At 33.8% G+C, this 24,991-nt stretch overlaps 1 protein-coding gene and 1 long non-coding RNA gene across 2 annotated transcripts; one reads left to right on the forward strand and one right to left on the reverse strand.

The window, feature by feature from the left end:
- The first annotated feature begins 5,152 nt into the window (after nt 1-5,152).
- LOC145116007 (uncharacterized) lies at nt 5,153-6,344 on the forward strand. Its single transcript, XR_013711825.1, has 2 exons — nt 5,153-5,287; nt 5,880-6,344. It is a non-coding gene; the product is annotated as an uncharacterized LOC145116007 (long non-coding RNA).
- A 16,146-nt stretch (nt 6,345-22,490) lies between these two features.
- On the reverse strand, nt 22,491-24,789 carry LOC145116008 (putative protein phosphatase 2C 76). Its single transcript, XM_079052374.1, has 6 exons — nt 24,402-24,789; nt 23,901-24,081; nt 23,732-23,834; nt 23,523-23,637; nt 23,112-23,268; nt 22,491-22,958 (listed from the first exon to the last, which is right to left on the reverse strand). The coding sequence occupies exons 1-6, from the start codon at nt 24,694-24,696 to the stop codon at nt 22,646-22,648; spliced, it is 1,164 nt and encodes a 387-aa protein (XP_078908500.1). The 5' UTR covers nt 24,697-24,789; the 3' UTR covers nt 22,491-22,645.
- Between the last annotated feature and the right edge of the window lie 202 nt (nt 24,790-24,991).

Genomic DNA, 24,991 nt, shown 5'->3' on the forward strand with positions numbered 1-24,991 from the left:
GGAACCAGAAGCGTTGGTGGAAGTTGACATCTGAAAAGAAGAACAAGTTTTGATTAGATAAGGAATTCCTCAATATAACACCCAAATGAATATTAAGGCAAGGATCTAAATAAATAATTCTCAATTCAGAAGAGGGATGTCGTAATCTAATTGCAAATTATTTAAAGGTAGGTAAATGACTATTTACCAATTTCACCACGAAAAACGAAATTTTGAATGAATTAGGTTTAAATGAAATTCCTAGATCTTTTGAGATTCATTGAACTTTTCAATGACATGTTTAATCTCGATTATTCCCTTTCCATTTGTGATTGGGATACCGAGGATCACAAAAAAGGTGTGAATAACCGTGAAAATTAGCTTGGTACTCTTGATGTCATTTATCACCTAATTAATGTGACGGTTAACCACACACACTCCATTAATCAATGATAATTTACGAGACACCCATTGCCACCCTTTATAAGTCCATATTAGTGTGCCGGTTAACCACACATGCTCCACTAACGACTTTCATATTTTCCTAAAGTAACTAAGATTGAGAATTTAATAAAAACATTTAGTTACTTTATTTATTCCATTATACTTATCAATGAGAATTAAGTTCCCTATCAAATTCGTTCGGCTAACAACCCTCCACCAATCAAGGGAGCAGTGGGTAAGAGTGGATACCTAATGACGTTCATATTATAGACCGCTTCCTTAAACTCCCCTTATAGATCGGCTTCATGAATGAGGCATACTAGCGGTTCGACTGACTTTTCTTATACATATAGTAAATATTTAAACTTTTAATATTACATATAGTATAAGACGGTATTTTAAACATTTCAAAATACTAGGGTTTTTTATATACATTTAAAATTTCGAAAATTAAAGACAATTTTAATTTAAATTTTAAAATTTAAAAACTTTGATTTAATAATTATCCTTTAATTAAACCTTTAATTAAATTATTAAATCAATTAAGGATTATCCATTAAATTAAACGAATTAATTTAACCTAATCCCTTACCCCCTAGATTTCGAAAATGGGGAGGGATCATTATAAGATTCTATAATTATCTAGTTAACAATTAAAAGATAATTACCAAATATAAGTACCCTATCCAAAACCCTAATTTCGAAATCCATTACTTGGGGTGGAAGGCAAGGCTTTGAACCTTGACTAATATTCGAAAACCCTAGGGTTAGGAAACCCTAGATTTCGACTTTAAGGAGGCCAAAAGGAAAGGGTTTATAAACCCTTTGCATTTTCGAAAAAACTAGGGTTATAAACCCTAATTGCGAATATCACAAGCCTTAGGGTTATATTGCCATAAACCCTAATTTTGTCAAGTTCAATCAATCGCATCAAATATAATTGAAAACAACAACCAATTACTCTGATACCACTGATGGGTTATGAGCATACAAACAATCCTATGTGTGCATGCAACCCTAATGATTGGATCTAGGTTTTCTCTATTAGACATACAAGCATTGAACACAAAAACTAGAAACCCTAGGAGGCATGTACAATTTTTGAAATTAACATAAAACTAGGGTTAAGATACATACCTTTATTGTTATGTAGTAATAACAATGATTCCTTTGAAGATATTGACTTTGAGAACAAGTGCCACAAATGTAACACCTCTAATGGCTCACAAACACACCAAGGCAAGAGGGTGATTATGAGAGAAAGGAGAGATGAAGGAGGCAGTCAAAGTTTCGGCTCTTCTAGGGTTTCTTCAGATGGCCTAAACTTAGATAGGGCGATGCTCCTTTTATAGTCAAGGTTTCTTAATCCCAAAGCTAGGGTTTTCAGGTGGAAACCCTAATTTCTAACTTAAGGCCTAAGCAACCCATGAATCCACCTTCTTAAGGACTTAGACGAAATCCTAAGGGCCTCCCCTAGAAATTTCGGCCAACCCTTTTTAGGGTGATCCAAGAGCCCAAACCACAACTATTAATTAATTGCAAAACAGCCCATGTACTTTCAATTAATTCTTTTAATCCCAAAATTAATTCCAAATTAATTTCTGATTAAATATTAATTAATAATATGACTTCTAATTAATATATTATTTCCATAATATATTAATAAATCATTTATTTCAATTTATTAATCATATTAATAAATTCTTCCTCTTGCTCAATTAATCATCTTGTCTAGTTGCCAGTGTGAAGGCAACCCAAAAGGACTATGCTACTATCAATTCAAGTATATACCAAATATAGTTATGGACTTAGACATCCAATCCAACACAACCATCTCCAAAGAATTTATGTATTGATTGCTTAGTTTTTGTTGTTGAATATTGTTATTTACTTATGTTACAAATAAGGATATTTTAGATATTATCATTGATATTTTGATATTTAAGAAGGACATATATATGATATTTTGATGTTTAAAAAAGACATGATACTTTAAAATTTTATGAAGTATAAATATGATATTTAGAATTTAAGTTGGACAAATATAATATTTAATGTTTAATAAAGGTATATAAGAAATTCTAAAAAAAATAAATAAATAAAAAAATTAAAGTTTTAACTGAAAATTACCATTTTGGTCCAAACAAGTTTGGACTAACACCAGAGGTCCAAAGTTTTCATTTTGTTACGAGTTTGGTCCAATTTGTTTTAAAAATATTTAAAATGACAGATTTGCCCTTGGTATTTTCTTTTTCTATTTTTTGATTTAAAATGTTTTTCTGATTAAAAGAAAAATAAAAAGAACTCTCTCTCTCTCTCTCTCTCTCTATGCCCATCGGCATCACGAATAAGATGGGCATAGCTTCTAGCCCAAAATCCGTTGTTATACATCGGTTTTATGCCTCAATATTTCAATTTATACATATGCAAAGTTAGAGACATTAACCTAGTATCATGAGGTGTAAGATTTTCGATAAACGCTTCAATAATTTTCTCAATGTTTCTCTTGCGTCGCCGGAGAACAATGGCCTGAAAGTCACCGCCACTCTGCCAGAGTCCATCACCACTGCTACTCCACATGTTGCCACCACCACTTGCTGCGATGCCAACCCTCACCCAAACCACCGGTAAATCGCAGCAGTCGCCATCTCCTTCATATGTGTCGACTCTTAGGTCTTTAACAACATCCACCACTTGACCAAAGTAAAGGTACCTGGAGCGAAATCATGGATGAGATGGCCAAATCGGAGACCAAATTTGCAGAAATTGGCACTCTACAGGTATGTGTGTCTAGGGTTTTTTATTGGGGGTGAGAGAAGGTTAGAGAAGGAATATTCTGATGCCAAAACGACTTTAGAATTGCTCGAAGCAATCCCGACGATCTCGATTCTCAATTGCCGCTCTCTACAACCTTCTAAATCTCGGAATCGACAATGACTCGTAAGCACTTCCCTCCTATATTTAAACCAATCGATTTTCAGGAAACAATCGATTCTCACATGAAATCGATTCATGAAAAACACTGCTCAATCAATGTTGTTCCACTTCCCCCACATCGTCATCTCCTACAACAAGTGGTCACCTTTGATTGCCTTCCTCTTCTCCCTTTGGCACTTGTCGGATGCTTCTTCGATGATGAAACTGATGAACTCAATTCCGTTTTTGCTTATACCCATTTCAAGGAAGAGGGAAAAACGGCGAAGTTCTTTGAGATGGGAAAAAAGGATTGAAGATTTTGAAGGACGAGAGAGACCCTTTGTAATTAAATAATAAAATAATAGTAAAGTAAAAAAAGGAAAAAAGAAATATAAAGGGCAAATCCATCATTTGATTTTTATTTAAAATACTTTTGACCAAACTCGCAACAAAATGAAAACTTTGAACCTCGCTAGTCAAAATTTGTTTGGACCAAGAGAGCATTTGTGCAATTTAGAGTAAATTACACGAATGGTCCCCATGGTTTGAGGTAATTTGCACGTTTGGTCCCTAACTTATTTTTTAACTCAGAAGGTCCATGTAGTTTAGTTTTGTTTCAAACTTGGTCCCTAATCAACATAAAAAGTCTAATCTACCCTTAATACTATTTTTATTTTCTATTATATTATTTTTCATTTTTAAATTAAAACAAAAAGGAAAAAACCCATCGGCCACCCTCCTTCCCCTTTACCCCCCAAACAGATCGACTATCTCCCCCTCAGACTACACCCTGTCTTCTCCTCTTAATCGTCGACGCCATCTTCCTCGAAATCGACGACCCACCCGACCATAGTCACCGGCGATGACCAATACCCACTTTGCCGACCTATTTCAGACACTGATTCGTCTTTCAAGCGATAATCACATCTCTCATGATACTGACGCCAACAAGAAGAAGCAATATACTATGTGAGACCTGGCGTCCGACTGCTTATTCAACCAACAATTCCTGGAACCCGACGTCCAACGAACAAATCTTAGATCTCGAGGTTGCCTTGGCTGTTTCCCCTTCGTTTTCTCCCTACCATTATGCCCCATAAAACCATCGCGGTCAATTAGGGTTCAAAATAGCTGAAAAACCTAAAGAATATGTGATGTTCATGCTCCTGTTACTGTTAGTCGACATCGACTCTAGGTCTAATAAGTTGGGCTTCAAATCAGAAGAAATTTTGACTATTTGTGACCGATTAGGTTTCAAATCAAAAGAAATCGAAGTTGCATCAAATTTTTTTTTTGTCTATGTGTAAGTGTGTGTTTGTTTATATAGTGTTTGATTTCTTTTTTGATTTGGTTTTTGGATTTGATTTCTTGAATAACTTTGATCTCGTGAATGGATTTTTGGGTTAGCATTTTTTTCTTGGATTTTAACATCGGTGGTGTTTTCCAATTACAGAGGTAGCGATGGTGGTAGTCGGAGGTTAGTGGTGATGGTGGCCGGAGGTAGTTTTCCGTGACATAACACAATGAAGGGAAGGAGGGCCCGGATGGTTTGGTTTTTTAGTTTAAAGAACCAAAATATTTAACTCAATTTTTTCAACATATTTATTAATATTTTTTAATAATTAATAATGTAAAAAAGATAAAAGAAATGAAGTTTTTTTTATGTTGATTAGGGACCAAGCTCGAAACAAAACTAAACTTTAGGGATCTTCTGAGTTGGAAAAAATAAATTAAGGACCAAACATATAAATTACTCCAAACCATAGGGACCATTCGTGTAGTTTACTCTGCAATTTTAGTCTCTTTTAAATCCCGAACACCCTTTAGGTACCATCTTAGAAAAAAGTCCTTTTGACAGAAGACGCTTCAACTTGACAAAGAAAACCCTTCCTCTGGCCTTCTTTATCATCAGAGCTCCTCTCTCATCTCGCCTCCATCATCGATTCAGGTACGCTGCTGCTGTCTTCTCTTCTCTCTCTCTTCTCTCTGCTGATTCTAGGTTAATAGTATTGTTTTGTTTCTCCACCGGCATGCATTTTTTTCTCTGGTTCGTTTCATTTTTAATACAAATTGATTCTCCATCATTCGATTTTGGTATCAAGCAATCTCGTATATGTTTAATGTGTCTCTTTGTTTTGAGCTAGGCATGTTTTATAAATTTTGTTTGAAATCATTTACGCCTTTCATGTGTTCGACAAAATGCCCCAGTCAATTATGCCTTTCACGTATGTCAATCGATGTCAGGGATGAAAGAGCAGTATTTATGCGTTATTATGGAGGAGAATATGAAATTTAGGGTATGTTTTTCAGAAATTAGTAGTCTCACTATATCTTGTCACTCTTAGCTACCACTGTTTATCAGTATTGGTCCTATTGTGTTAATATTGAAGTTGGGTGTGCTTTTATATTGCAGAAATCTGTTATGGTTGATGTTAAATTCGTGTGGTTGGTGGATTGATATGATTATTGCAATTGAATAACCTTTTTCTCATAAACCCCAATTAGGGTTTTCAATCAAGTTCATTTTCCCTCATTTTCAGGTATTGGTGAAAGGAAGGGCTTCTGAATGGCACCACTTATAAACAGGTTTCCATTTGTAGCTACTCATTTGAAGAGAATGATAGCTAAGCTGAACGCAAATGATGAGAAACACACAATAAAATCATGGTCACGTGCATCTATGATCATACCCGAAATGGTGGGCCATCGTATTGCTATTCATAATGGAAAAAAACATCGTCCTATTCAAATAAAAGATGCCATGGTAGGCCACAAATTAGGGGAATTTGCACTTACACGTGCACGTAAGCCACAGAAACCACAAAATGTGAAAAAACCTGCAAAAAAGGGTAAATGATCAAAAGATTGAATCACTTTACTAAAACTTGTTACATTGTTAGATTGTATTTTGCTTTTGGTTTACCAGCATTTTCTTCTGGATCATTCTAAAATTTTGTCTCACATTCACACTTTATTTTTGTAATAAAGCCTACTACATTTGAACTTGTGTTGGTTTTAGCATTAAACATGTCTTGTTTTCTATGTGTGTTTCATTAGCATGAAAATTGTGATCATTCTTTCGTTCCAATACAGTTAGATGAGGGGACATTTACGTCTTTTCCATTGGGATATCAAGAGCGAGTCTTTCTTTGTCCACCTTGCTCTACCTTTTTGACAGCAATTGACATTTTTTATATCAGCCCTTGAATTAAACCTCTTCTACTGACGGATTATTCAAAACTTTAGTTTCCATGTAGGATATTCACGTGTAATTTAATGCTGATGTGTCAATTTATTTATTTTATTATAAATCACATCAGGTTTTTCGGGAACTCAGAGTTACCCGAAATCATTTTCACCAATAAAAATATAATTCACTACATAAATTATCTAAAGTACAATGCCCTAAAAGGAATAAGTAGGAAAACTAGGCTCTTATACGGAAATATAGAATTACAATACTATATTAAGGAAAAAAAAAATTAGAAAATGCATTACTATTTCTTACATTTTGCCCTACATATGTTGCATAGCTTGTTTTTACTTTGAATCAGATATAATCACCTTTAATAAAAGTAATGTATGTATGTGGTTTACTGCTAATTATCACTTTTGATGATGGTTGTAAGTGTTTGTAATATTAGGGTATATAAGTAATTTTTCTTGACCAAAATAAAGGAAAAAAGTAGATTGGTGTCCTTTGAGTTGGGAGATTGAGCCTACTAAAGAAAGAGATTTTTTTTTCTGAGGTATGCATGCATGAGTTAGCTAAAAGTAGCAACATGCTTTTGGCTATTTGCTTTATAATATAAGTAGACATTCTAGTATTCTACTTACGGTTTGTTTTTTTTTTTCATACTTTTTAAAAATATACCAATTGTTTTTATTGGATAGATTTCTCAAAGTATAGTGTTGTAATAGGAATAAATGAAGTAGGATGCTATAATAAACAAATAAAAAAGTTTTTTTTTCTTTTTTTTTTAGTTCAACCCAATTAGATACTAATAGCTTCATGGATCGGCATTTTTTGGTTTTAACGTATATGTGTGTTGTTCCATTCCTTGTAGTTCCAAACCAAAAAACTTGACTTTTGAGCTTAAAGTACATTGCTTTACTAATTTCTCTTATTAAATAAAGTATTGAAACTATCACTTCATATCCTTTTGGGGTTAATGCAGTAAAAGGGTAATATACTTTTTGATTTGTGTATATTTGGTCATTAACTTTTTTTTCGTCCACATTTGCCCTTTCAACTTGTTTAACTGTACACATTCAGCCTTTATGACCGGCTACTCCACGTAAGCCGAAAAAGAATGTCTTAGTAGGGTAATATATTTCTTATTTTGTACGCATTTAGTCCTTAATATTTTTTTGCACATTTACTCCTTAATATTTTTTTGTTGCAAAATAAGTCATTGTTGTTTTTGTACATATTCAATACTTATAACCGGTTTCCTTAAGTTTTTCTCACGGTATCCTACGTGGGAGAATCATTACTGATGCGTTCGGGGTTGTTGATGCTTATAGTCATTGCGTCCTCGATTGCTTAGGTCTTGTGATTTGGGTTAGATCTTGTGTTTTGAACGTCGTAACTTCTTCATACGATATCAGATTTTAATGATCTTTATATCCACACGTTCATATTTGAGTCTACTATAATTTTCTTTAAATTTAATCCCGTTAAAAACTAATATATTTTTACTTACGCTTTTATAAAAAAATGTTCATACATACATTTATAAAAAAACACATGTATATAAGTGGGTAGGGCATTTGGGGTCCCGGACCACTACTCTGATTTAGCCCCGTAGGGTAAAAAAAATATATTACGTGCACCACCTTCGTATATGAGCGACACAACTATTCAAATGTTCTGCGTTCGCCACTGATGTATATACAGATCATAAGTAAAAATATATTACTGTTTAACGGGAGTAATCTGAAAGAAAGTTATAGTAGACTCAAATACGAATGCGTGGATATAAAGATCTTTAAAATCTGAGATCGTATGAAGCAGTTACGACGTTCAAAACACAAGACCTAACCCGAACCACAAGACCTAAGCAACAAAACAGTCGAGGACGTAGTGGCTATAAGCATCAACAACCCCGAACATATCAATAATTATTGTCCCACGTAGGATACCATGAGAAAAACTTAAAGAAACTGGTCATAAGTATTGAATGTGTTGCAACAAAAAAAATATTAAGGATTAAATGTAACACCCTTAAATTACAACCCCAAAATTTCATTTTTAATTTTAACAATCATAAAACAAACCATTTCATTTTTCCCAAAACCATGAAAACATAAAATAGTTTAGTTGTGCAATCCATGATACATATAAAATTATCATCAGAGTCATAATCCCAAAATCACTGGTGCGGAAAATCCATCGTGTGATGCGATACGATCAAACCGACCCTTTTCCCTTCGAGCTAGAAGTACCTGAAACAAAAACTGAAAACCGTAAGCACAAAGCTTAGTGAGTTCCCCCATCATACCACATACCATACAATAACATACTGTCTAACATATCAGGGTGCTGACCTACCCCTTCAGTCTCTTTCAACCGGTAACCGCCTAGCATATCAGGGTGCTAGCCTACCCCTTCGGTCTTTTGCAACCGGTAACCGCCTAACATATTAGGGTGCTGGCCTACCCCTTCGATCTCTTGCAACCGGTTACGGGGACTATTTCACCCCCTACTACTACCACATAATAGCATACATAATCATACTGCCAGACATATTTGGGTACCTGACCTACCCATTCGGTCTTATTGACCGGATACGGGGTCTATTTCACCCCTTACCATTATCACATAATACTATAGCATACTAGCACATAAATCATAAAAGATAGTGGCATACCAGATAATTATCACAAAGACAATTATCTAACTACATACTCCTACTAGTGGGCCGGCCTTGGTGCCTTAGACCCACTGCTACCGGGAAGGTAACTCACCTCGCAAGGCTGAATGAAAAAACTCACGGCAAAAATCTCTAACAGCTTCTCCGACGACTCCCCAAGTTATCAGTACCACAATAACACTTAGTCAAAAACTAATAATCCTTCTTAGGGTAAAATAACCATTTTACCCCTGATCTAATTTGGCCAATACCTAAGGCCCAACACCATAACATGAAAGGCCCAAATCTAAATGGTCTTCCCAAGCCCACTAGTGGCCCACTAATGGCCCAATTTTCCAAATTGGGCCTAATTCCTCAAATGGGCCTTAACTCAAGGCCAACATACTCTTAGCCCAAAATAAATAATTTCTAATGGCCCATTATGGCCCAAAAGGCCCAATACCATAAATCTCAGTTCTAGGCCCAAAGGCCTTATTCCACAGTGGGCCATGAGGCCCAACAATCTAGGCCTAAACTTCTAAGGCCCAAAAGCTCATATTCGACACTCTGCATGCGTACGCGCGGCGTACCTGGCACGTACGCCCAGCGTACGCTGGCCTTGACTAGAAGCGGGAAGTTGACCTAGTACGCACAACGTACCAGGGTATACGTCCAACATACTGGCCAGCTTCCTAAGGACTCCTTTTGTGACTTAATCCATTAAGTTCTAACGTCTAAAACATAGATCCAGGTCCTTTAAGACGTCCTAATCCATAAAGTTACAAACTTTATGTCTTTGCATGCATAGATGGGGGTTAAAACATGATTTAAGTCCTTAAGCAAACTTTTTGACCATCAAACACTTTCATGGTTGTGGCTTAACGATCAATGTCCGATTTATATAACTCTAAATGCCTCCAAGAGCTCAAAAGGACAACTCTTATGGTCTGGAACTACCAAGACTCAAGAAACCTCAACAATGGAGTCCAAAAGTGACATAAAACACCCCAAAACCAAATCTAAACATGCATTAGCCAAGTTTGAAGCTTGATACCTCAAATGAGTCAGAAATGATGCTAATCCCCTGGATCTACAAGCTCTCTTCAAGTCCTTGCTCATTCTTTAAACTTCTTTCTCTTCAAATTCACCAAAACAACACCAAAATGCTCAAAGTAAGCTCCAAAATGCAAACAAGAGGATTAGGGTTCGATTTGGGCACTGAGAGGGCAAGGGAGGCTGAGAGGATAAGGACTTTGAAGATTATAAGTTGTTTAAATAGGGTGCAAACCCTAAAATTTAGGGTTTGCATCTGACCGCCTTACGCCCAGCGTACGCTTGGGTACGCCCAACGTACGCTTGGGTACGCCCAACGTACGCATGGGAGTCCCCCGATCCGCTCCTCATATGTGTACGTCGCGCGTACACCTTGTACGCCCAACGTACGCTTTGCCCTAAAGATTCCAACACTTACTAATTAAACTTGAATAAAAGCAGTACAATACCTGATAAATCCCGGGCGTTACATTAAATGTGCATAAAAAAATTAAGGACTAAATGTGTACAAAATGAGAAATATAATTTTTTTTTTCAGCTTACCTGGAGTAGCCGACCATAAGGACTGAATGTGTACAGTTAAACAAGTTGAAGAGAAAAATGTGGACGAAAAAAACTCAGTAACCAAATGTGCACAAATCAAAAAATATATTACCCTTTTAAGTCATTATCCCTATCATTTTTTTTTACTTTCTAAACCGAAAACACACTGCTATTTCTTAAAAGAATAAAGTTATAGTATTAAATAGTTAATTGCTTGGATTTATCGATTATCTTTTATTATTTTTTGGTATGATAAGCATTTTGTTGAACTATGTTTATTAGTTTCCAAAGCAAAAACGAAATGGTTGATTTATATGTAATGTTATTGAAATAATAATTATAGTATATTACAACTTTTTAAGTCTTCTCTATCTCAGATAATATATAATTTTGCTTAAGCTAAACCAAATTTCAAACTTTTTTACTACATTTCTTCATCATTCCATTTCCAACTCTTTTGTCCGAGATCAACACTTTATTTGATAATACATCACCGACAATAAAAATGAGCTATTTGTCAACATTAGAAAAGAGCTTTCCCATTTGATAATAATTTTTAAAACATACTTTATTTTTTCCATCACATTTTTAACATTGACAAATTTATTCTTTTTAAACAAAATTGATAATAAAAATGAGCAATTTGTCAACATTAGAAAAGAGCTTTCCCATTTGACTATAATATTCAAAACAAACTTTATTTTCTTTATCACATTTTTAACATTGACAAATTTATTCTTTTTAAACAAAATTGCATAAGTGGTCTTTGTGGTTGGCAGAAGATACCATTGCAGGTCATTTTGAGAAATTTTAACATGATTGGTCCCTCATAAGTTTAAAACACTCACAATGGGTCTTTTTGACTAACATTAGTTAACAAGGGTTAAATGTCTGTGAAATTACCACTATACCCTTAAAGATTCGTTTTCTTTTATTTTTTATTAACTAATAAAAGAAAAAATGGCCTCTCTCTTTTCTGCCACATCCATCTCCGCCAGAAATCGTTCCAAATCTCATTTGCCACCACCGTCTGCCACCACAACCACCATATCTGTTGTCGGAACCCTAGACCCCCAAAAAAACTCAAATATTGTTCTATAAGTCTGGTCACCGCCTCTCGAAAACCCATATCTCTATCTATTTATCTCCTCGTTACTCTCTCTCGTAAAATGGATGTTCCTCAAAACCCTTTCACCCATATTAGTGTAGATCAAGAACCTCACTGCAACATCGACGAAGATTATACCGGATGCGATGAGTGGTCGTTTAACTAAAAAAATAATGAGAAAGAGAGAGAAAGACTTTGGTGATCGGATATGGGAGCGATAAGGGGTATCAAGCCCGTTTTTTTTTCTTTTTTCTGGAGATCTCCACCGTCAGAAAAGAAAGAAGGGGACGGTGAGGATCGAAGATAAAGAGGGTGAGGTGGCACTCATTTTTCTTTTTTCTTTAATTAACAACCATTTGTATAAATCAGTAAGGGTATAATTGTAATTTCACAAACACCTAACCCTTGTTAACTAATGGTGTTAGTCAAAAGGGCTCATCATGTACATTTTAAACTTGAAAGTGACCGACTAACCATGTTAAAAATTCCTCAAAATGACATAATTTTATTTTCCGCCAAAGACAATGACCATTTGTGTATTTTTGTCTTCTTTTTATTTGTTATATATTTGGAAGGGGAAATGATACTATAGCACAACAAACTATTTCTTTTGGCCCGATTTCGTCACTGAAGTATTTTGTTGTGCAATATGTCATCAAACTCTTAATTTGTGTATCAATTTTGTCATTTTTATTAAAAAAATTTGTTAGTCTCGTTAAGTTTGATGGCATGGCATGTCATGTAGGATCCCATTGCCACGTCATCATCTTCAACCCATAGTTACACGAAAACGTGATCGTTCCGGTACATGGAACGAAAACGGGATCGATGATCGGTAATCTATAAAATTCGGTAGTAATTGGAATCTTTTTTTCTTTATACACACATAAAATGGAATTTTTTTTACCCTTAATGCTCTCTTTTTGAGCTTGTTAACGAACAAAAATTACTTTAATCTTGCTTTAGAAGTTTCACCTAAAGACACATAGTGCACCCGTAACATTCAAGAAATGAAATCAAATGCAATATAATTAATAAAAATAGAATCTTACATCATATGATTAAAATAAATCATTCTATACTTGTACTAACTGTGGAGATGTTGGGATGTTGAAGACGAAATATCGAAGATAACCTCAGAAGTGATCTGCTTTTCCAAGAGAGAGGGAAAATTGCAATAAAGTGAAACAACAAACTACTTCAGATGTGATAAAAAAATATATACTTATATAGGACTTGCCGCAAAACTACCCTTCAAATTTCCCCTACACCACATCCACCACCACGTTGCCTATCTTTATCTCGTTCAACCATCCAAACCAAATTAAAACCCTAGATTACAGAAGTTGAGGAACAAATCTTGGGGCAATATCAAATAAACCGCCATCAGTTAATCAAATAATGGACGTTTGAGAAAGACGTACTGTACCAGCCTGAGAGGAAAAGAAAACAAGAGACCATCATTTCAATCCTAAAATGAGTTTACTGTGGCATTTTATCGAACACCAAACAAGAGACCCTCGTCCCTTCCCAATTCCACCCTGATTTGATTTTGTCTTTATTGTTTTTTTTTTTTGTTTTTTTCCTATTTTTTTTGTTTTTAATTCCTTTTTAATTTATATTATTATTATTATTATTATTATTATTATTATTATTATTATTATTATTATAAATTCCGAACAAAGTTTTATAATTCGGACGACGTTATAAAATTCGAACGACTATATAAAATCGATTTTTAATTATTTTTCATTTTATATATTATTATTATTATTATTATTATTATTATTATTATAAATTTAGAACAACATTTTATAAATCGAACGAAATTATAAATTCGAACGGCTAAATAAAATCGGTTTTTAATTCTTTATTATTATATATATATATATATATATATATATATATATATATATATATATATATATATATATATATATATATATATATATATATATAATTTAATGATGTCAAATCAAATGTCAAAAAATTGATTAGATTGAGTTTAGGGGGGGGGGGGGGGTAAATTTGGTTAAGGGGGTACTTATAGCACAACCCATGACAAATCGTAATTAACAATCTAACATGTGAGTTAAAGGGCGGTGATAACGGAGGTAACATCGACACTAATTAATTTAATTGGACTACACGCTCAAAAGTCACGCGCCATGACACGCACGCACTTGGACCCGATCCGAACTGAAACGACCCGAAAACAATCTGGATCCATACTAAAGACTCCCACTTTTACTCAAGGTAGAGTGGAAAAACCAAAAATCCTCTAAAATTCACCAAAAATCCTCATAAATCCTCTAAAAATTAGGGTTGTTCACTATTTGGATAAAACTGCATTATCCAATTGGACAATTTTTGGATTTGACTATTTGCTTCGAATATTCGGATTTTTGGATTGGATTTCACCGAAACCGAATTATTATTTTGGATTTCGGATTGGTTTTGCTTTATAAAATAAGAACCGAATAGTCCAAAAAACCGAATAATAATTTATTATTTATTTATTTTTAATATATCTATAATTATTATTAATTTTATAAATTATCTTTTTCAAAAAAGTTCAAAAGGTTTATCTAATAAAAAATATTAATATGCATTTTGTCTCAAAAGTGTTTTATTTATAAAATATTAAATTATAATATACCATCTTAGTAGTTCTTTATAAATTATAAATTACAACTAAATAATTTATTTTTGCTTCTTCTATAAAAATTGGATAATATTATTATAATTATATATCGTTTTTTAATGTTATGCCTTTTGAAAACCGAATTATAAAAACCGATCCAACCGAATTGTAATTGGATTGGATCAGATCGGATTTGAATTTAGTTTGGACAATTCGGATCCATATTTTGAAAACTAAAATCAATTTGGATTTACTTAATTGGATCGGATCGAACCGATCCATCCAAACGAACACCTCTACTAAAAATCATGCTTAATTCTCACGTACTTTCATCTATCCACTTACCTCAAATTCTAAAAAAGGACGGTTATATATATATATATATATATATATATATATATATATATATATATATATATATATATATATAGAGAGAGAGAGAGAGAGAAAGAGAGAGAGAGAGGTAGGTTCAAATGTGAATGACTAATTATTGTGTGGTCGTAGGGACAAATAAAAATTCAGAATAAAAATAATCATTAATTAAATTAATAGGGATAATTTGGTAATTTCATTTAAAAAAAAAAGATAACTTCCACAAATACTCTCCTATAATTATGGTAACTACATTGACTTAACCTAACCTAGTTTTCTCCCCTCTTTAAAAAAGAAACGCCGTTCTTCTTCTTCCTCACACAATAACCGATCCTTCTTCATCTATCTCCATCGTCGGCCACCTTCCAAACTGTAGATGATGTCGGTGATTCCTTCACCCAATACCAGCGACACCTACGTCCTAAACCGCCCTCTGCCAACGTCGCACACCTACAGCCCCCCGTCGATTGACTCCTTCCTTACGCCTACTCCTCCCATGTTCTAATTAATTTCACAGATTTCGGAATTGCAATGTCAAGATGTAAATTCGTTTCATAAAGGTAATCTGTCATTCAAATAAATTTCTAATTGCAGGTTTAAGTTTCTTATTTCTTTTTATGAATTGTCTAATAGCAGAACAATCTTGGTTATTCTTTTTCTATTATTCTATTCTTCCCTTCGTCTACATCTTCACATAATTCCGAGTTTTGCTGTCTTCAATTTTTTCTTAAATGTACCAGTTAAGTCTATTCTTATATGAATACACCTAATTCTTGTGCATAGCAATTTCTATAGAATTGATGTTTTTATGTGGATTCATTTGTGTGTACATATAGACAATGGTGTTTCTAACTGTGTTAGAAGGCAATGAATGAACCACATCTGTTCTTGAAAATAGAGTGATGTTGTTTTCTAAAAAGGGGGTTGTGGTGAGTTGGTAAGACATGTGAAAGATATGGTGGATAACCTATTGACCCATGTTCAAATCCTGGCACCACTCAGCCCTTGTGGCCATGGAGGTTCGCCTGCAGTGACTCCAGGGCATGAGGTAAAGCCTCATGTTTGAAGCTGGGATTAGTCGGTGCGCGAAAGCTGGCCCGGAAACCCTCGTTAGGGAAGTTCCCTTTCCAAAAAAAAAAGGACATAACCCACATAGCTTTTAGTAACTGCGAAGTTTAAAGCTGTCAAGTTTTTCTTAATTCAGCCATAAAACTTAATTTCTAAACCATATGTTTTCTTGTTGGCTATTGCAAGTAGCTAATGTTTTATCATGATTTTTTGTTCATGTTTTTCACAGGTTTCAAGATTTACCAAGGGATCACATGTCATTCTTGAGTTCGTCTCTTTCTACAACTAGGAATTCTGCTAGAATGTCATTCTGCGAGAATGATATTCTACTAGAATGTCATCAGACAGCTAGGAACGAACGAAGAAGGGGAATAAGGATTGTTTCAAGAATGACGATATTTATTTTTGCAAAAGAATTCAAGAATGACATAGTATTACTTAAAAAATGAAGCTTTGTATTTGTGCTTGATTGCATACCTGGAGGAAACGAACCAAGAAGGAAAAAAAATTCATTCAAGAATGTCAAAAAAAAAATTAAGATTTTTATTCTTTTGATGTATTTCACTTTCTAATTGTATTTTAAGTTCGTTATCACAAAAGTGTAATTACATTCTGAAAGAATATCGTTTATATTAACATTTTACCATTGGAATGATATGTTATTGTTCTCATTCTAAGAGAATGATTCAAAATTCTATATTATTTTATTGTTGATATTCTCATAGAATATCATTCTAACAAAATATAATTCCGACATAATAAAATCGGTTATGATTAAAAATTACATTAGAATTGAAACTAGATTAATTTAAAAAAAAATCAAATTTTTAAAATTTAGAGAATCAATAATCCCTAAAAATCCGAAAATTTCCATTTTTAAATATCGTTTAATTGACTTAAATACCCTTTCAATGAAATGTGAGTGATTATAGGGTACATGTTATCCATTGTAACATCATAGACCCTCGCATCATAGTCACTCATTATTTTCATCTATTGGTCCAGAATTATCCTTACGACCACACAATAGATGTAATCCACATTATAACCTAGCCATATATATATATATAATAAAATAAAAAATTGGTTAACGAACACAATCTAATTCACCACGTCTCTTCGTCTATATTTATACGCATATACGCTATAGAAATACTACTGAAAGACCCTAACTTTCGTACTAAAGACATTGTCACTCCAAAACATGCTACATGCATATTTATAAACAATATTTTACATTGATAATTTAATTACAAAAGACTGGATACAAACCGACTAAGTTTTAGTATATTATATAACTACCCAGGATATTTAAGCTTTTATACAAATGTAAACCCAAGTACAAAAATAATAGTATAAACTATTCTAAATCTTCCAACAGTATAAGACTATATTGGTTACTTATCTCCTGCAATTGTTAAACATTGAGAGGGGTAAGCGGTGACGCTTAGTGAGTTCAATAATAGATACAATATAACGTTATGCCATATATATACTTCAATATGGCAGAAGCAAAGAGGAACAAGGAACAACAAAGGCATATGTGTATCATATGACAAGCTTTCCATATCAATCGATGATTTGATTCAATAATATATAATCAATGAGACATAACAATTTCAACTACTTGATATACATCAATAACACTTCGGCTCAAATGGCACAGAAGACATACAATTTCGGATTATCATTTTGCTAGAATATACAAGCTTTCAGCCCTACATATATGCCAATACCATAAGGGATACGAGTCATGCTCTACATGGCCAAAGGCATAAAGCCAATACCAAGTGATACGAGACATGCTCTACCTGGGCAAAGACATAAATCCGATACCAGAATAATACGAGACATGCTCTACATGGCCAAAGGCTCAAAGCTAATACCAAAAGTGATACGAGACATGCTCTACATGATCAATGATATAAAAATCAAGATAACACAGGAAAGCACATAGCACATATAACACATAACAAACAATTGTTCCTATATATTAAACTCACCGTGAAATAATCAGGGATTAAGTGATAATTTTGGGCAGCACTTCGGCTCTAAATATAACTTTCTGTGATGAAACCGGGGATTTTTATCGAAAACCGGACCTTGTGCGGGCAGAGTTTCGACTAGAAAATATATTTTTCTCGGGAACTTCGGAGCGTCGGGACTTGCTTCGGGTGTCGGGGATGATACCGGGACTTCGGAGGGTGTTAGAGGGGCTTGAGAGAGGCTAGAGAGTGAATGAGAGTGAGAATTTGTAACATAAACCCGGAGGGCTCGATTTCTATTTATAGGCTGAAAAATCGACTCTCACGTCGTGAACCATGTATGTTCACGTCGTGGCTTTGATCCTGGTCATCCCCTAGGATTTTCGTGTGTCTTCTAGGCTCGAAACGCGTTGTTCACTGAGTTCACGTCGTGAACACTGTGTTCACGTCGTGAATGCAGTCAAATTCTCGAAGTTTGTGCTCCGAACTTCAAAAATTCATATCTTTCGCATACGAGCTCCGTTTTTGACGTTCTTTATATCCACGCGTGGGTGAGATTATGCTCTACATCTTTCATTTAGACTCCGTCGGCTAATTTTGACTTTATTTTTAATATTATATTAATATTATATTTTTAACGGGCCGAGACAGGAAAATTCCGTTAAAATTTCATAACTTCTTCATCTGACGTCCGTTTTTGTCTGTCTTTTTACCGTTGTACTACTATTGACGAGACCTTCGATTCTTGTTTAGGTTGTGTCGGCTAAAAATCACTCGATCTTTATTTCGAGTTTTTAGCTGTCTATTGCTATTCCGAAACTTAGAAAAATCATAAATTCCTCATACGAAGTCAGATTTGGACGTTCTTTTTATGGAAATTCTCGGTTTAACGAATACTACGACTTTCGTTTAGATTACTAAAGCTAAAAAGTAGTTTATTGAAAACTCACTTTTTACGTCATACGGCGTCGTGTCGGTTCTGTCGCGGATCTTCGATTGGTCATAACTTCTTCGTTACAACTCGGATTTCGATGAGGTTTTCGCCTAAATGCTTTTAATGAAATTATCTACAACTTTCAATAATAAAATTTTACTTATTTCAAATTTTATATTCTCGTTAAATTTTAATATTTGCCTTTTGTTCGGAATCTCATAAGACTTCCAAAACATTCTGAATGATTCTAAACATAGTTTTACTTCATAATTATATAATATTTCATAATATTATTCACTTTTAAAATTAACAAAACACGATTTCAAATATTATTCACTTTTAAAATTAACAAAACACGATTTCAAAACGTATATGTTACAACTATTCTTTTAATTTTTTACTTATAATATTTTCTGTACATTTTGTGATTAATCATACAATGAAAGAAGTGTGATAAAGACACGAGACTATTTGACTTAGACCAACCAGTATACATAGCACGCGCCGTCCGTGGTTGAGCTGGACCACGACCACGACCGTGCACACCATCCTGGCCGGTCGTGGTCGATCGTTTTCGTTGTGAGTCTTTCTTCGGACCATGAAACGCAACGCCCAATATGGCTCTTTCCCCTTCTTGACCGTTTGACTAGTCGTTCCAACGGCCGAATTTTTAATTTTTTTTTAAATAATATTTTTTACATACCAATGTTACCTATAAATACCATCTTCCAACCCTTATTTCTTACACCATTCTTTTCTCATTCTATACACAAAATACACACAACATTTTCACAACCAAAACCATGGATCGCAACCAAAATACCACTCCAAACTACAGAAATCGCAAACCCGATAATGCTTTTGCGTTAGATACAACCCATCGGCAATTCCTGACTAGAGAATCACCTCAAAGTGGATTTGTCAGTTTGTTTCAAACCAGTTCCCTTGTCCAACAAACACCACTTTTCCAACAACAATATCAAGCTTGCCCGGCCTTTCAACAACAACAATTCCAACAATTTCAACAATTCCAACGACAACAAAAATTCCAACCACAACCATCACAACCACAACCCCTCATTCGTCGGATTTTGTTTCGGAAACTCAACCTTCACCACCACCACCTCAACCTAAAAAGAAAAAAGGAAAAAACTGGTCCGACCCACCACCACCCAAGAAAGGGTCCATGGACAAAAAAGGAAGAAGAAAAGCTAGCGGAGGCATGGATTTCGGCTTCTCAAGACCCAATTGAAGGAGATAGTCAAACGTACGGTTGTTTTTGGGAGAAAGTTCGAGCGATGTTATATGATTTAACGGGAAGTGAAAAACGAAATCCCGATCAAATTAGCTCGAACTGGCGTGATATTCGACTAAAATGCACCGAATTTGGAGGAATTTACAACAACCTCCTATACATACAAAAAAGCGGGTCAAACGATTTCGATGTCTTCAAGGCGGCTTTGGACTAATTTGAAAAAATAACGCCAACCCGCAAAGCTTTCCGTATGTGAAAGCGTGGCTAAAATTGAAAGATGATCCAAAATGGAAAGAGCAAACGGAAGGAACTTCACAATCTTCTGGTTCAAAGCGTTCAAGAAACCCCGATGCAACTTCCCAACAATCGGACGGACGAACACACTTTGACATCAACGATGATCCGCTCGATCTTGAAGACGAGCAACCTTTTTATCGGTCCGTTGGAAAAAATAAAGCAAAAAAAGCGGCTTCAACTGATGAATTAAAATATAAGACAATAGTTTTTTTTTTGTGAATGGAAGATAATATGTTAGTTTTTTTCTACAAAAGTTAATGTTTTGAATGTCTTTATGTTATTCGATGTTGTAATCAAATGATTAATTGCTTGAATATTTGACAAATATTCATTATGTATATATATAACTAGTAAGCAAAATGACAAAAAAAATCATATTGGTCAAGTATTTAAAGATTTTTTTTTCCTGGCAACTAAAATACTGATATTTTATGAATGATCTGTTAATCCTTTTTACGGAAATCATTTAATGTAAAGGTTGGTGCATATTTTATAAAATATTTTACGGAATGATCTATTAATCCTTTTGGACCAATTTGAAAAAATAACGCCAACCCGCAAAGCTTTTCCGTATGTGAAAACGTGGCTAAAATTGAAAGATGATCCAAAATGGAAAGAGCAAACGGAAGGAACTTCACAATCTTCCGGTTCAAAGCGTTCAAGAAACCCCGATGCAACTTCCCAACAATCGGACGGACGAACACACTTTGACATCAACGATGATCCGCTCGATCTTGAAGACGAGCAACCTTTTCGTCGGTCCGTTGGAAGAAATAAAGCAAAAAAAGCGGCTTCAACTGATGAATTAAAATATAAGACAATAGTTTTTTTTTTGTTAATGGAAGATAATATGTTAGTTTTTTTCTACAAAAGTTAATGTTTTGAATGTCTTTATCTTATTTGATGTTGTAATCAAATGATTAATTGCTTGAATATTTGACAAATATTCATTATGTATATATATAACTAGTAAGCAAAATGACAAAAAAAATCATATTGGTCAAGTATTTAAAGATTTTTTTTTTCCTGGCAACTAAAATACTGATATTTTATGAATGATCTATTAATCCTTTTTACGGAAATCATTTAATGTAAATGTTGGTGCATATTTTATAAAATATTTTACGGAATGATCTATTAATCCTTTTGGACCAATTTGAAAAAATAACGCCAACCCGCAAAGCTTTTCCGTATGTGAAAGCGTGGCTAAAATTGAAAGATGATCCAAAATGGAAAGAGCAAACGGAAGGAACTTCACAATCTTCCGGTTCAAAGCGTTCAAGATGAGATATGTTACATATCTCATCTTGATAGAGAGTTAAAAATACTATCCTTATTCATTTTATAAAATATACACCAACCTTTACATTAAATGATTTCCGTAAAAAGGATTAATAGATCAAAATCTTTAAATACTTTGACCAATATGATTTTTTTTTTTTTGTCATTTTGCTTACTAGTTATATATATACATAATGAATATTTGTCAAATATTCAAGCAATTAATCGTTTGATTACAACATCGAATAACATAAAGACATTCAAAACATTAACTTTTGTAGAAAAAAACTAACATATTATCTTCCATTCACAAAAAAAATCTATTGTCTTATATTTTAATTCATTAAAATACTTTTATGCTTTGATATTACCTAAATTAATGCTACGTGACTATTTTATAGCAATATATTTTCATTAAAACCAAAGTATAATAATATGCTTTTATTCACATGTTCATTAAAACTAGGATATATAATGACTTCTTCATAGGGGTCAATCTCTGAAAGACCATTTATGTATTTACTCTAATATCAATTGGAAAGATATTTGATCACTTTTGATATTTGTAGATATGGAATTATGGATGACATATAAGTTCTTTTACTCTATATTATATTGTATTTGGGAGAGTTAAATGCAAACTACAACAACATGATTTTATCTTATGTTTTTAACGTTATATTATAAAATATATAGCCAGTTATAACAATGAAAATTATTATGTATGTAGATGACATTTCTATAATTTGATACATGTTTCAATACACAATGAGGTAATAGAAAAACAAAACGGAAATAAATTGCTATTTCTTGCACTTTCCCCTATTTGACATATTTATTATAACCAATGTATTTGACTTTAGTTTTCCAAATTCAATGTTGTTAAAGATTGTTTCCAACTATAAGCATTGTCACAACTCATCCTTGTGCACTAGAATCACACCAGCTGCTTGTGCCAATGGAACCACAATAGCACTCAAATTGTCAGTACTACCCCTCTGCAAAGCCGTCTTCACAACGCAATATGCCAATGACAACGAGGGTAAAAAAGGAAATTTATCATATGGGGTCCCGTTTTCTTGAACTTTTGCATCTCCAATAAGTTGACAAACACTTTGAGGAGTCAAACTCTCAAAAACACCATCACTTGCAATCACCAAGTAGCCATCTTTATCACTCATGCTTCGCCAGCCTACCGTTTCCGGTTCAGCAATCACACCGTACCTATTCATAAAATTTCAATATTTGAAGGGTATAATGGTCATTTTAATCATGTGTACGTCGTTATTTTAGCCTCCAATAAACATTCCGATTTAGTTATGAAGCTTTTAACATGACAACAGAATCTTGAAACTAGAATGAGTTTAAAGGTTTAACCTTTTTAACAAAACATCACCAATGGCTCGAGACACGGCCAATACACCGTTGACACGTGGCACATCCCAGTCAAGAACAAAACCACCAGCAACTTCTATTCGGGCTCGTTCATCATCTCTATCTGGATGATGATCACTTGTCAATTCCTCAGCATATCCTGCAATTTTCAAAGATAAAACTGCGAAAATGGTCCCTGTGGTATGTCGAAAATTGTCATTTTGGTCCAAAAATGTTTGGACTAGCAACAATGGCCCAAAACTGGACCTTTGATTTTGTTGCAAAATTGGTCCAATTTGTTTTTGAATTTTTTTTAATGACGATTTTGCCCTTTGTATTTTCTTTTTTCAATTTTTTATTACAGAAAAAAAAAAAAAAAAAACCCTCGCAGTTAACCCTTAAGAGTGATTCTACCTGAACATAAGATGACTTTGGAATCGCCAACATTTGCAACCATTAATTCTTCATCATTCAACAAAACAACAATACTTGCAGTTGAACCTGCACTATAACCTTTCTGAATCGCCTCCTACATTATTAATAACAAATCAAACGAGAATATTAAAGCGATTAATTTCAACAAATCTTGAATCATGTAAAGAGTTTTAAGTTTTTCTACTTACCAAGGAAAATTTCAAATCAATATCACGAATTGCGCCCAATAGAGCTTCTTTCAAGATGTCATGTAAAGATTTATCTTCGATCTCTAGTAAAGATCCATGGGAACTACACCAAAATCAAATAACTGTAATTTGTTCAGAAATCAAATACAATGTATTAACGTAGCTTTACCCTTTTACTAAATCATGCTGATTATCATAAAGTGTTGATGATTTCTTGAAAGCACCCGCGATAACATGAACAAGAAAGTAATCTAGTAAGTTTTGTTTGGCTGTTTCACTAGCTTCTATTCCTCCATGGCCATCGAATATAGCAAGTAGATCAACCTTAGCTGCATTTCTCGCATCTTTTCCTGCATTAATTTTTTTCACATTAATCACATTTTGTTAAACTTATACAATATAATCTATTTATAAGAAGATTGGATAAGACATGAAAACCGTTAAGAACGTATAATACAAGACATTTGACACGTGAAAATAAAAATGGCAACAATTATGTCAAATGAAGCATGAAATAGCAGATTGATGTTCAAAATTTGAAAGTCAAACTAAACTTATTCACCCCAACCAACCAAATTCTTAAATGAAAACTAAGCATTTGACATAAACTCAAAACAACAACAATAATGTCAAAGAAAGCATGAAACCATGAAATTTAAACCATTCTTACCGATTAAAGGTATTCGTATACCAAGATTGCAGGTGACACAATCCTCTTGGTACTTCCTGTGCCCTTGAAGACTCGCAAATTCACAAATTTTCGTTGAATTTTTCAGAGATTCAACCATGAAACCCCATTGAACAACACACTCAGAAGACTGAAGAACGGCAGGAGCACCACCGTCGTCGTAAGTAATCATACACGAAGAAGAAACCGCCGACACCACCCAATCAATGCCGCTTAATAATCTTGCAAGAAGAAATAATATTTCCGCTGCTAAAATCCCGTTCTTGAATCTTCCCATAATCAATCTGGGAATAATATTTCCCACATCACGAAAAAGGGGGCTAAAAGCAGAGATTTTACTTTGGAATAGGAAATTTTGTAGATAATCGAGTTCTTGTTATAAAAAAAAATATATTATATATATTTATGTAGAAATTTGCAAAGAAATTATGATATTCTTGAAAATGGATGATTTTTCAATACAAAATGATCTTTTAATAAATTATAAAAATTGGTAATTAGATCGAATATGATATTCTCAGTTACAAATCTACATATACAAAAACCAACATTCTTTATAAAAACTAACATCT

The sequence above is a fragment of the Lactuca virosa genome, chromosome 5, assembly GCF_052849685.1.
Source record: "Lactuca virosa cultivar CGN04683 chromosome 5, Lactuca_virosa_CGN04683_v6, whole genome shotgun sequence".
Lineage (NCBI taxonomy): Eukaryota > Viridiplantae > Streptophyta > Magnoliopsida > Asterales > Asteraceae > Lactuca > Lactuca virosa.

Excerpts from the sequence above, each read along its gene's own strand:
- LOC145116008 (XM_079052374.1), bottom strand. The coding sequence starts at position 24,696 with ATGGGAAGATTCAAGAACGGGATTTTAGCAGCGGAAATATTATTTCTT. Across the intron at positions 23,835-23,900 it reads CAGCATGATTTAGTAAAAGG|TTCCCATGGATCTTTACTAG; the intron begins GTAAAGCTACGT and ends ATTTTGGTGTAG. Across the intron at positions 23,269-23,522 it reads CAAAGTCATCTTATGTTCAG|GATATGCTGAGGAATTGACA; the intron begins GTAGAATCACTC and ends TGAAAATTGCAG.